The sequence below is a fragment of the Schistocerca piceifrons genome, chromosome 2, assembly GCF_021461385.2.
Source record: "Schistocerca piceifrons isolate TAMUIC-IGC-003096 chromosome 2, iqSchPice1.1, whole genome shotgun sequence".
NCBI classification, from domain to species: Eukaryota; Metazoa; Arthropoda; class Insecta; order Orthoptera; family Acrididae; genus Schistocerca; species Schistocerca piceifrons.
Window position 1 is genome coordinate 313,581,438 of NC_060139.1, and position 14,375 is coordinate 313,595,812.

A 14,375-nucleotide genomic window follows, 5' to 3' on the forward strand; every position below is an offset into this window, starting at 1 on the left:
CCAAAACACAATGACTGGGTTTTTGTCATCTAAAAAGTAGGGATAGAATGTCCGCTGTATTTTAGTAAGTTTGACAGCTTTTCTTTCATTGTTATACATTGTTTAAACCTAATGTTTTCTTGCCAATTTTTCTAATACATGTTTACTGTACTGTGGCAATCTGTGGTGCTTGTACTACCATGAAAAAACTCAGATGCCAGCACCTATCAATCGCACTGGGTGGAAAGGAATATATAAAACATTGTGTGTTACTTGTTTTGTGGCATTTAAGTTCCCCTTGTTGTCACGCGCCACACTTTTGAAGGTCATTTGCAGTGCAAAGGGCATTGATTATTGTCTAGTACACAATTTGTATTTATTTTCAAGATGCCCTTACATTACAGTACTGAGAAAGACAAAGGGCTAGCTAAAGATCTAATTACCCGAAGAAGCTCATTTTAAAAAAAAAAAAAAAAAAAAAAAAAAAAAAAAAAAAAAAAAAAAAAAAAAAAAAAAAAACTTTCATTTTGTAGACAAAACCATTAGGCGTTTGTAAAATTTCTTTGGATAACAAAACACAAAATAACTGCATCGGATATCAATGTAAGAACAAAACTAAGAACAATACAGAAAATGAAACACGCCTTTGGTTTGGATTTTAATAAAAATGGGGCTGGTGTGTACCTCAGTGACCCGCTAATGGGCTTACTAAACTTTTTGAGACGAGGCACAAAAAGTGGTGGAAGAAAGATTTTTTCACATTATCATGATGTTGACTGAAAATTAATACACACTATATAAGAAGCAATACAGGCAAAAAGGAATACAAACGTCTCAAAAATATTATCGACAGGAAGTGCAAAATGGCTAAGCAGGGATGGCTAGAGGACAAATGTAAGGATGTAGAGGCTTATCTCACTAGGGGTAAGATAGATACTGCCTACAAAAAAATTAGAGAGACCTTTGGAGAAAAGAGAACCACTTGTATGAATATCAAGAGCTCAGATGGAAACCCAGTTCTAAGCAAAGAAGGGAAAGCAGAAAGATGGAAGGAGTATATAGAGGGCCTATACAAGGGCAATGTACTTGAGGACAATATTATGGAAATGGAAGAGGATGTAGAAGAAGATGAAATTGCGAGAAGAGTTTGACAGAGCACTGAAAGACCGAGTCGAAACAAGGCCCCGGGAGTAGACAACATTCCATTAGAACTACTGACGGCCTTGGGAGAGCCAGTCATGACAATGCTCTACCATCTGGTGAGCAAGACGTATGAGACAGGCGAAATACCCTCAGACTTCAAGAAGAATATTATAATTCCAATCCCAAAGAAAGCAGCTGTTGACAGATGTGAAAATTACCGAACTATCAGTTTAATAAGTCACAGCTGCAAAATACTAACGCAAACTATTTACAGATAAATGGAAAAACTGGTAGAAGCAGACCTCGGGGAAGATCAGTTTGGATTCCGTAGAAATGTTGGAACACGTGAGGCAATACTGACCTTACGACTTCCCTTAGACGAAAGATTAAGGAAAGGCAAACCTACGTTTCTAGCTTTTGACAATGTTGACTGGAATACTCTTTCAAATTCTGAAGGTGGCAGGGGTAAAATACAGGGAGCGAAAGGCTATTTACAATTTGTACAGAAACCAGATGGCAGTTATAAGTGTCGAGGGGCATGAAAGGGAAGCAGTCGTTGGGAAGGGAGTGAGACAGGGTTGTAGCCTCTCCCCGATGTTATTCAATCTGTATATTGAGCAAGCAGTAAAGGAAACAAAAATTTGGAGTAGGTATTAAAATCCATGGAGAAGAAATAAAAACTTTGAGGTTCACCTACGACATTGTAATTCTGTCGGAGACAGCAAAGGACTTGGAAGAGCAGTTGAATGAAATTGACAGTGTCTTGAAAGGAGGATATAAGATGAACATCAACAAAAGTAAAACGAGGATAATAGAATGTAGTCGAATTAAGTCGGGCGATGCTGAGGGAATTAGATTAGGAAATGAGACACTTAAAGTGGTAAAGGAGTTTTGCTATTTGGGGAGCAAAATAACTGATGATGGTCGAAGTAGAGAGGATATAAAATGTAGACTGGCAATGGCAAGGAAAGCGTTTCTGAAGAAAAATTTGTTAACATCGAGTATAGATTTAAGTGTCAGGAAGTCGTTTCTGAAAGTATTTGTATGGAGTGTAGCCATGTATGGAAGTGAAACATGGACGATAAATAGTTTAGACAAGAAGAGAATAGAAGCTTTCGAAATGTGGCGCTACAGAAGAATGCTGAAGATTAGATGGGTAGATCACATAACTAATGAGGAGGTGTTGAATAGGATTGGGGAGAAGAGAAGTTTGTGGCACAACTTGACTAGAAAAAGGGATCGGTTGGTAGGACATGTTCTGAGGCATCAAGTGATCACGAATTTAGTATTGGAGGGCAGCGTGGAGGGTAAAAATCATAGCGGGAGACCAAGAGAGGAATACACTAAGCAGATTCAGAAGGATGTAGGTTGCAGTAGGTACTGGGAGATGAAGAAGCTTGCCACAGGATAGAGTAGCATGGAGAGCTGCATCAAACCAGTCTCAGGACTGAAGACCACAACAACATAAAACAGTCACTGATGTAATTCTATGTTTCTTTGCAGTATGTCATAGAAAAGGACACTCTTTCAAATGTGATAATATGAGTTAATTTTGGTGCAGCAGAACTTGCTACACAAAATTCAGAAAAACTGAAGCACAGTATCTGCCAGCTGAACTACACCATAACTGTCCAGTCCTCAGTGTTAATTGTGGATGTGTAGGAAATTATCAGTACCTGATCTAAAAAAAACGAATGTGCACTTGTAGTAGTAGGACATATTTTAAGTAAAACTGTAGTTAAAGCACCTTTATATTTTTCAAAGTTTACTGGACATGTTTATTTATGTAAATTGGAATAAACATAAAAGCTTCACAGAGGTAAATTTGAAGACTACACAATGCTTTGCAAAATTAAATGGGTCATTTTATGCCAGACATTACAACTCAAGAGCTGTGATGTTTCTGGTGCATATGTTATTTATTACAAAAATTAAACAACCAATGAAAATATTTTGCAAAAGTGTAATCATACAACACACTATTTATTATCTGCATTTTCAGATAGAAACTTCCAAATTACACTGTAGCAAAGAAAATATTACTATATAATGTATGCAATAGTTTGACAGTGTGAAATTTTCATGATACATATTTATGTCTTTGGAATATCCACGCAGAGAACTGAAATACATTAGAAATTTACTCCGGTAACAACAATACGATCTTTTTATTTTGGCAATAAGGTTTATGGCATATCATTTGCTCAAACACGATACAAGGCATACACCAATGTTTAACCTGATCTTATCAAAGGGGATACAAGAATTACACCATCACCTCTAACAAACAACATAGGAATGTTCCGCTTTGTTGTCTTATAAACTTCTTCATATGTTTCTTCATCAATTTCTACAGTGGTTACAGTTTCTTCCGCTTCACCCAGTACCATATTGAGGTGCTGATCATAAGCCTGAAACAGATGACTTTCATGTAAGACATGAGGGTCAAAACACTGACACAACATACTGTAACACAAAATTTCTACAAATTTTCATTGTGAAGCATTCATTCTGTAAGTGCACTCTGTCTGAAAATACTTATGAACTTTGATTAATTTAGGCATAAAGGTAACAACTCACCAAACAGTGGAGGTGTTGACTTGCTGAGAGCCATACCAACAAAACAGGAAACTTTCAGACCAAAAAGGATTCATCCAAAAGTTAGCAAAGTTTCCAATTTTATTTATGCGCCTTTCAAATAGTCAATGCCTCCACTGTTTGGTGAGCTTTTACCTTTATTACTAAATTATTTAATGCTACCAAGACTTTCCATTACCAAATGTACAAACTAGTATTTTGTTTAATATTTTAGTATTTTTGTTTAATAGCCTGTGTCAGTGTGTTATTTGACAGAGATTTTGTAGCATTAAATCCAATGAAGTTTAGCAATACTAATGAAATTTTTTTAATGTCAAAGATGTTACGCAAGCATGAAAAAATCTGTTGTATCATAACACTTTGTACAGAAGAAAACTAGCTTACTGCTATAACATCAAGTTGAACACTTGTATTTCAAAAGACGACACAATACACACAAGTCACAGAGCGAGTAGACCACGTAAGGCATGTGTACACGGTATAACGGTCAAATCTGCACTGAGTCCAAGTCTAGTGGACGCTGGCCGGCTGGCCGCATAGGTGGCGTGGCTGCTGCATGGCTGGCAGACAGTGCCGCATGTAGAGGACACGCGAAATTGCATGGCAGCACTTTGAATGAGCGGCGCGTCACAACACTTATGATATTACAATTAACAGAAATAAAAAGCTATGAAAGTGCTAAGCAGGTGTAAGTCAAATCTGCACTGAGTCCAAGTCTAGTGGACGCTGGCCGGCTGGCCGCATAGGTGGCGTGGCTGCTGCATGGCTGGCAGACAGTGCCGCATGTAGAGGACACGCGAAATTGCATGGCAGCACTTTGAATGAGCGGCGCGTCACAACACTTATGATATTACAATTAACAGAAATAAAAAGCTATGAAAGTGCTAAGCAGGTGTAAGTCAGGCACAGACTGCAACAAAACCCAAGAAGAAACAGGAAGCATTTAAAACTTGCGATACTGAAGGCAATTAAGTCAAGAGTAAGGAATAAGACGGTGTTGGTGACAATAGAAAAGAAAATAAGAGCGTGGAAAGCCCTTGCCAGAAAATGGGATGGGTACTGAGACATCTGTATAGTATCCAACACTATTTAATGAAGGAATAGTAAAAGGAAGACAAAAAAACTACAATAAATAAAACACAGGAATTTGGGTTTAATGCTACTATAAATGCACTTTTCTTAAGGTTCAAGTGGCCGAGTCAACAGTAATCAGAAGCTGTTGACCATGATTGAATCCTTTCCAGTGGTTAGCACCTTCTACTAACCTTTTTTTTGTCTACATCAATTATCTACATCCATACTTTGCAAACCACTGTGAAGAGCATGAGAGAGGTAGGTTAAATTGTAATAGTTATTAGGGCTGCTTCCCATTCCATTCATATATAGAACTATTTAAATGCCTCTCTATAATTAACCTAATCTTGTCCTCACACGATCCCTACAGGAATAATACAAGGCGGTAGTAGTATATACTTGTAGTTTTCATTTACAAAAGCTCTTGGAACTTTGTAAGTAGGCTTTCTCAGAATAGTTTTGTCTATCTTCAAGTGTGTTCCAGTTCACTTTTTTCAGTATCTCTCAGTCACTCTCCCACAGGTCACACAAATAATGATGCACTTCTCTTTATATATTCAATCCCCCCCACCCATTAGTCCTATTTGGTATGGGGGACACACACTTGAGTATTTTAAGATGGCTCACACGAGTGATTTGTGAGCAATCTCATTTGTAGACGGTCTGCATTTCCCTAGTATTCCACCAATAAACTGGAGTCTGACTCGTGTGACTCATGTTTTACCCATGACTGTGAGAAATATCTGTTATGATTAGAGCTGTATGTTCACACATGATTTATGTAGATCCAGATTCTAGTTTATAGAAGCTAAATCATACATAAAGGGTTTTATGTCAGCAACATCACAAGTATGCCAAGCGTCTTATCTCAAAACATTCTAACTTAAGCACATGAGTTATTTTAAAGAAAGAGGAATCATTTTCTAAGCATAATCATGGCAGCGGCCATACACAGCACGGTGTAACAATGCAGTATTAAAGCTGTTGGGTCTGTTGTATACGATGTATCAGATCAACTTTTTTTGACATAAAAATTATCCATTTCATAATGGTGATGAGGTCCCAGACTCCGGGGAGCGTACGGGACGATACAGGAGACCCGCACCGCTGTACTAGGCAAGGTCCTAGCGGAGGTGGTTTGCCATTTCCTTCCTCCGACCGTAATGGGATGAATAATGACGACGATGATGATGATGATGATGATGATGATGATGATGATGATGAAGACGACGCAACAACACCCAGTCATCTCAAGGCAGGAAAAATCCCTGACCCCACCGGGAATCGAACCCGGGACCCCGTGCACAGGAAGCGAGAACGCTACCGCAAGACCACGAGCTACGGACCATCCATTTCATAATAAATATTAATAAATAACCAGTTAGAAGCTGTTATACTTATGTGCAACATACTGTTATCTCATGCTGTATAATAGTGTAGCCTATTGGGCCCTAAATGACATGTTGCTCATGGTTTAGTTAATTATGTGTCATCATGTGGGAAGCCCAGGTACACAAGCTAGGTCGTATGCACACTTTATGCACTCAACTATGTGCTCATTGGAATACGCTGTACAACATGTTAAGACAAGAAACCACATGCTTAAGTCATGGCAGATACATTTCACAGTGCTACAGGCCATAATAGTTCATGCAGAGAAACGATATTGACAGTATTATGAAGCTTTACAGAGTTGATTATGATGTAATATAAAGCCTAGCTCCATGTTTAGGTCATAACAGCTGCCATTATTGCTGTTCCTTGAAAGATGCTATGTAAGTAAGGGCCTAATGCTGATCACATCATACAGCAGTTGCATGTAGATGATTCCTTTACTACGTAACACAGGTTTTAGCTGCAGGGTGACCTCCATGATAAGATGAACAGGTATTTGTGAGTAAACGTAATACCCGTAGCAGAACAAGGAGTAATACGACCATGTAATCTCTATGAAGATAAAGCCATATGTTGATGCTGATATATCACTTGGCACAATATGGCCAGTAGCCCTAGATCTAGGGGCTTACTAATTATTATAATGTATTACTCATACAACAAATGTGTGCATGAGCTATAATCCAGGACACAGATTGTACAACTATTTATATCCTAGTTCCGGATGTGACCTACTACATTAATGTCACTTGTTATCTAGCCACAGGTCTACGGCATGGTAATTACAATCACACACATTGCTTCAAGGCAGATAACATACACTGAGGTGACAGAAGTCAAGGTATAGTGATATGCACACATACAAATAGCAGTAGTATTGCATACACAACTTATAAAAGGGCAGTGCATTGGTGGAGTTGTCATTTGTATGTAGGTGACTGATGTGAAAAGGTTAATGATGTGATTATGACCACACGACAGGAATTAACAGACTTTGAACACAGAATGGTAGCTGGAGCCAGACACATGGGACATTTCATTTTGAAAATTGCTAGGGAATTCAATATTCTTACATCCACAATGTCAAGAGTACATCAAATTCCAGCCATTACCTCTCACCACAGACAACGCATTGGCTGGTGGCCTTCACTTAAAGACCTAGAGTAGCGGCGTTTGTGTAGAGTTGTCAGTGCTAACAGACAAGTAACATTGCATGAAATAGCCACAGAAATCAATGGGGGCGTATGACGAACGTATCTGTTATGACAATGCTGCGAAATATTGCGTTAATGGTCTGCGGCAGCAGATGACAGACATGAGTGCCTTTCTAGCAGCATGACATCATCTGCAGCACCTCTCCAGGGCTTGTGACCCTAGACGACTGGAAAACCATGACCTGGTCAGATGAGTCCCAATTTCAGTTGGCAAAAGATGATGATAGAGTTTGAGTGTGGCACAAAACCCACAAAGCCATCAACTCAGTTGTCAACACGGCAGAGTGCAAGCTGGTGGTGGCTCAATAATGGTGTAGGCTGTGTTTACATGGAACAGACAGGGTCCTCTGGCCCAACTGAACTGATTGCTACTGGAACTGATTATGCTCAGCTACCTGGAGACCATTTGCAACCACTCCTGGACTTCCTGTTCCTAAACGACGACAAAATTTTTATGGATGACAATGCATCATGTCACTGGGCCAAAATTGTTCACACTTGGTTTGTAGAACGTTATGGGTGATTTGAGAAAATGATATGACCAACCAGATTGGCCAACGTAAGTCCCATCGAACATTTTTGGGACATAATCAAGAGGTCAGTTCATGCACAAAATCCTGCAATGGCAGCACTTTTGCAATTATGGGTGGCTATAGAGGCAGCTTCACTCAACATTTCTGCAGGGAACTTCCAATGAATTGTCGAGTCCATGCCACACCGAACAGCTGCATTATGCCAGGCAAAGGGAGGTCCAACACGATATTATGAGATATTCCATGCCTTCTGTCACGTCAGTGTATTTCAGTAGCTCCAGCATAAGCTATACTATTTAGAAATGTTGTATAGCCTTGGGCTAGGCAATGTACAGTATAGAAATTGTGATAATGAAATGTGATATCATAATATCAGAATATCAAATGGAGTCTGTAGCAGATAACATAAGAGATAATAATATGTTATTTGCATATTGCCATGAACCATCGCAGGAAATATAATGTGATGTTATAGATCAACATCAAAGATGTTGAAAAAACTTTTGTGATTGGACATTTGAGTTGATTGTTTAATATCTTATGTGCTATCTGCAAACTCACTAATACATTCAGTTTCCTTCCTTTTGACACACTATTTACCACTTACATATTTTGATGCATGTCTGTGATTTTATGTTTAAGATTTTTCATGTGGACTCTGAATGCAGTTTTATTTTGTGTGTCAGTAAGTTCATGGAATCTTGTTGAAAACTTATGTCCTGTCTGTCCTAAATAAAATTTATCACAATTGCTACATTTTAGTTTGTGTACTCCTGAACCAGAGTAAATGTCCTTCATATTATCACCTACGTGATGTCGTAATGCCAATTTCAAGGTGTCTGATATTCTAAATGCTAATTTGACATTCAATTTGCGAAACCTGTGCTCAGTTTTATCAGATATATTATTTTTGAATGTTTTCATTACATACTTTGTTTTTGTACTGCTTTTATCTGGTATACGTCTGCCAACAGTACACCCTGTAGTTGTCGTTTTTTAAATTTTTTATACATTTTAATTACTCATTTTTATTTCCAGTATGTATAGCCCTCATAAAAAGAAGAAAGGAACTATTGAAAAACAATGTCAATGAAAGAATTAGTCTAGTGTTGTTAGGCTTGTTTTGTTCTGGTCCCAGGTCGTTTATGTATAGGAAGGGGAAAACTGCCAGATATTCTTCACTGCATGCTTGAGTTGGAAAATCTCATTTCCCTCTTCCAAAGGAAGGCATCCTGGATATCAGACAGTGCACTGTCACATTGCAGAGACAATATCCAGGTGCAACAATATCAGTGATTTCTCAGGGGGGGGCGGGGGGGGGGGGGGGGGGGGGGGGGGGGGGTGTAACCACCGCCTAACTCTCATAGTCCAGGAGGTAAGTCATAAACACTAAATTTACTACTTTGCTGCTAATAACTTTATTTGCAACATATTTTGTAGACAGTAACAACATATGCCCTGAAAGTACTTACACAAATATATTATTGTACGACATGTAGTTTTAGTACATTTACTCTGTATTACTAAGATACTCTTACAGTTGACTCAACTTAAGGAATTCACTGACATCTGGCAGCACCTTTGACAGCTTTCAACTGCGAAGTGTAAAAGGCTTTAAGCAACAACAATAGTCAACTACAGAGCTATCAAGAGGCATTACCAAAGAAGCATTTACAAAACCGTGTTGCAGATAGGTGAGGCAGCTGCTCTCAGCATACAGAAACCATAAGCTTCTAATAGAAAATTGGCAAAAATCAGTACCCAGACAATGTCAGGTTTGTCAGCTAGTAGAATTATAAACACATGAAAAGTTTAGTACGAGAGAGAGAGAGAGAGAGAGAGAGAGAGAGAGAGAGAGAGAGAGAGAGAGAGAGAGCGGGCGGGGGGGGGGGGCATAATAAAGACTTCTGACACCAAAAAATCATTTTGAAAATCACAGAAGACTGATGCAGTTCAGCACTCATCACATGTTGCTCATCATACAGAAAAGGAGAGACTGATCGGTATCACAAAGCTTTTTAATGTTCCATGACTAACAGCTTTTCTAAATTTACACTGATCTGTAGCAACCCCACTCACTCTTGAATGAAATAGTGTAACAGTTTTTCCTGTAACAGGATGTATGTACGAAAGAAAGGTTAATTTTTTTTTGTCTCTCAGATCACAGAGGACTAATTGTAGCAGGACTGTATGAATCTGTTTCTGAACATCTGGACAGCTATAGATATCAACATATGACTGTTCCAGCTCAAATGCATAAGGATGGGTACCCACGGACAGAGTTGGGCAAACAGCTAGCGCTCGTTCAGTCTACCTTTTGAACACAATATTAGCAACTGAGTTAATCGTGACAAAGCAAATACAACTGTAACAGAACATGTTAAATAGAAAAAAAATTGTTGTTGTTGTTGTTGTTGTTGTGGTCTTCAGTCCTGAGACTGGTTTGATGCAGCTCTCCATGCTACTCTATCCTGTGCAAGCTTTTTCATCTCCCAGTACCTACTGCAACCTACATCCTTCTGAATCTGCTTAGTGTATTCATCTCTTGGTCTCCCTCTACGATTTTTACCCTCCACGCTGCCCTCCAATACTAAATTGGTGATCCCTTCATGCCTCAGAACATGTCCTACCAACCGATCCCTTCTTCTGGTCAAGTTGTGCCACAAACTTCTCTTCTCCCCAATCCTATTCAATACTTCCTCATTAGTTATGTGATCTACCCATCTAATCTTCAGCATTCTTCTGTAGCACCACATTTCGAAAGCTTCTATTCTCTTCTTGTCCAAACTATTTATCGTCCATGTTTCACTTCCATACATGGCTACACTCCATACGAATACTTTCAGAAATGACTTCCTGACACTTAAATCTATACTCGATGTTAACAAATTTCTCTTCTTCAGAAACGCTTTCCTTGCCATTGCCAGCCTACATTTTATATCCGCTCTACTTCGACCATCATCAGTTATTTTGCTTCCCAAATAGCAAAACTCCTTTACTACTTTAAGTGCCTCATTTCCTAATCTAATTCCCTCAGCATCACCCGACTTAATTAGACTACAGTCCATTATCCTTGTTTTGCTTTTGTTGATGTTCATCTTATATCCTCCTTTCAAGACACTGTCCATTCCATTCAACTGCTCTTCCAAGTCCTTTGCTGTCTCTGACAGAATTACAATGTCATTGGCGAACCTCAAAGTTTTTATTTCTTCTCCATGAATTTTAATACCTACTCCGAATTTTTCTTTTGTTTCCTTTACTGCTTGCTCAATATACAGATTGAATAACATCGGGGAGAGGCTACAACCCTGTCTTACTCCCTTCCCAACCACTGCTTCCCTTTCATGTCCCTCGACTCTTATAACTGCCATCTGGTTTCTGTACAAATTGTAAATAGCCTTTCGCTCCCTGTATTTTACCCCTGCCACCTTTAGAATTTGAAAGAGAGTATTCCAGTCAACATTGTCAAAAGCTTTCTCTAAGCCTACAAATGCTAGAAACGTAGGTTTGCCTTTCCTTAATCTTTCTTCTAAGATAAGTCGTAAGGTCAGTATCGCCTCACGTGTTCCAGTGTTTCTACGGAATCCAAACTGATCTTCCCCGAGGTTGGCTTCTACTAGTTTTTCCATTCGTCTGTAAAGAATTCGTGTTAGTATTTTGCAGCTGTGACTTATTAAGCTGATAGTTCGGTAATTTTCACATCTGTCAACACCTGCTTTCTTTGGGATTGGAATTATTATATTCTTCTTGAAGTCTGAGGGTATTTCGCCTGTTTCATACATCTTGCTCACCAGATGGTAGAGTTTTGTCAGGACTGGCTCTCCCACGGCCGTCAGTAGTTCCAATGGAATATTGTCTACTCCGGGAGCCTTGTTTCGACTCAGGTCTTTCAGTGCTCTGTCAAACTCTTCACGCAGTATCATATCTCCCATTTCATCTTCATCTACATCCTCTTCCATTTCCATAATATTGTCCTCAAGTACATCGCCCTTGTATAAACCCTCTATATACTCCTTCCACCTTTCTGCTTTCCCTTCTTTGCTTAGAACTGGGTTTCCATCTGAGCTCTTGATATTCGTACAAGTCGTTCTCTTATCTCCAAAGGCCTCTTTAATTTTCCTGTAGGCGGTATCTATCTTACCCCTAGTGAGATAGGCCTCTACATCCTTACATTTGTCCTCTAGCCATCCCTGCTTAGCCATTTTGCACTTCCTGTCGATCTCATTTTTGAGACGTTTGTATTCCTTTTTGCCTGTTTCACTTACTGCATTTTTATATTTTCTCCTTTCATCAATTAAATTCAATATTTCTTCTGTTACCCAAGGATTTCTACTAGCCCTAGTCTTTTTACCTACTTGATCCTCTGCTGCCTTCACTACTTCATCCCTCAAAGCTACCCATTCTTCTTCTACTGTATTTATTTCCCCCATTCCTGTCAATTGCTCCCTTATGCTCTCCCTGAATCTCTGTACAACCTCTGGTTCTTTTAGTTTATCCAGGTCCCATCTCCTTAAATTCCCACCTTTTTGCAGTTTCTTCAGTTTTAATCTACAGGTGATAACCAATAGATTGTGGTCAGAGTCCACATCTGCCCCTGGAAATGTCTTACAATTTAAAACCTGGTTCCTAAATCTCTGTCTTACCATTATATAATCTATCTGATACCTTTTAGTATCTCCAGGGTTCTTCCATGTATACAACCTTCTTTCATGATTCTTAAACCAAGTGTTAGTTATGATTATGTTGTGCTCTGTGCAAAATTCGACCAGGCGGCTTCCTCTTTCATTTCTGTCCCCCAATCCATATTCACCTACTACGTTTCCTTCTCTCCCTTTTCCTACACTCGAATTCCAGTCACCCAAGATTATTAAATTTTCGTCTCCCTTCACAATCTGAATAACTTCTTTTATTTCATCATACATTTCTGCAATTTCTTCGTCATCTGCAGAGCTAGTTGGCATATAAGCTTGTACTACTGTAGTAGGCGTGGGCTTCGTATCTATCTTGGCCACAATAATGCGTTCACTATGCTGTTTGTAGTAGCTTACCCGCATTCCTATTTTCCTATTCATTATTAAACCTACTCCTGCATTACCCCTATTTGATTTTGTGTTTATAACCCTGTAGTCACCTGACCAGAAGTCTTGTTCCTCCTGCCACCGAACTTCACTAATTCCCACTATATCTAACTTCAACCTATCCATTTCCCTTTTCAAATTTTCTAACCTACCTGCCCGATTAAGGGATCTGACATTCCACGCTCCGATCCGTAGAACGCCAGTTTTCTTTCTCCTGATAACGACATCCTCTTGAGTAGTCCCCACCCGGAGATCCGAATGGGGGACTATTTTACCTCCGGAATATTTTACCCAAGAGGACGCCATCATCATGTAATCATACAGTAAAGCTGCATGCCCTCGGGAAAAATTACGGCTGTAGTTTCCCCTTGCTTTCAGCCGTTCGCAGTACCAGCACAGCAAGGCCGTTTTGGTTATTGTTACAAGGCCAGATCAGTCAATCATCCAGACTGTTGCCCTTGCAACTACTGAAAAGGCTGCTGCTCCTCTTCAGGAACCACACGTTTGTCTGGCCTCTCAACAGATACCCCTCCGTTGTGGTTGCACCTACGGTACGGCTATCTGTATCGCTGAGGCACGCAAGCCTCCCCACCAACGGCAAGGTCCATGGTTCATGGGGGGGAAAAAAAAAAATCAGCACAAGTAAAAATATTACCATTTTATTGTTTGTGGAACACAACACTTCTCTCTTTTCTTCAGAAGTGATGAAATGTTTTGTGTATGAAGCTGTGTTGCACCAAAGCACAAAATGCTCACCAGTGCTGAATCATTTAGCTCTAAACTTTCTGCAGTATTTATCCTTTTCATCACTGTGTTGTCCATGACAAAATGTTGATTCAGACTCTTTATGACAGCTGCATTTACATGTAACTTGGGAAATTCTTCTACATGTCCATCAAGATATTATCAAAACAAAATTCATGTTGCCATAATATCTGTCCTTGAGCAGAGAGCAATTTTGCAAATCAATCATTGGCTCTGCAATGGGTAAAGTGTATAGAACAATAGATAATAAAGTGCTAAATAATATCAGTTTATTTTACAGACTATACATTCCCCAATACCTTGTCTTCATAACTTTTGACAAAGTTGCACAATGTTTTGTTAACAAAGTACAAAATATGTGTCTGCAGACAACTGTAGCAATGAAAGACATTTAGAAAAACAAGCAAAAACCATTAAGTGTCTTGTACCAAGCTGCCTTTCAAATAGACACAGTTTGTTCATGAATGCCTTAATTTTGTGGCACACATTAGTAACCAGCCCTTGAAGTGTCAAATTTAAGTTATTTAAGTAACTTATTACATCAATGAGAAAGACTGTGTGCACTAGTGATGGGACAGCTAACTGATTTTAACAGA

General features: G+C 39.2%; 1 protein-coding gene across 1 annotated transcript in view; it reads right to left on the reverse strand.

The window, feature by feature from the left end:
• Nucleotides 1–3,084: 3,084 nt before the first annotated feature.
• The window catches only part of LOC124777199 (U6 snRNA-associated Sm-like protein LSm3), a 35,814-nt gene continuing 24,523 nt past the window's right edge, over nt 3,085–14,375 (reverse strand). Inside the window, exon 3 of the mRNA XM_047252514.1 lies at nt 3,085–3,533. Coding sequence (XP_047108470.1) covers nt 3,357–3,533 — 177 coding nt within the window. The 3' untranslated portion in view covers nt 3,085–3,356. The remainder of the gene's footprint in view (nt 3,534–14,375) is intronic.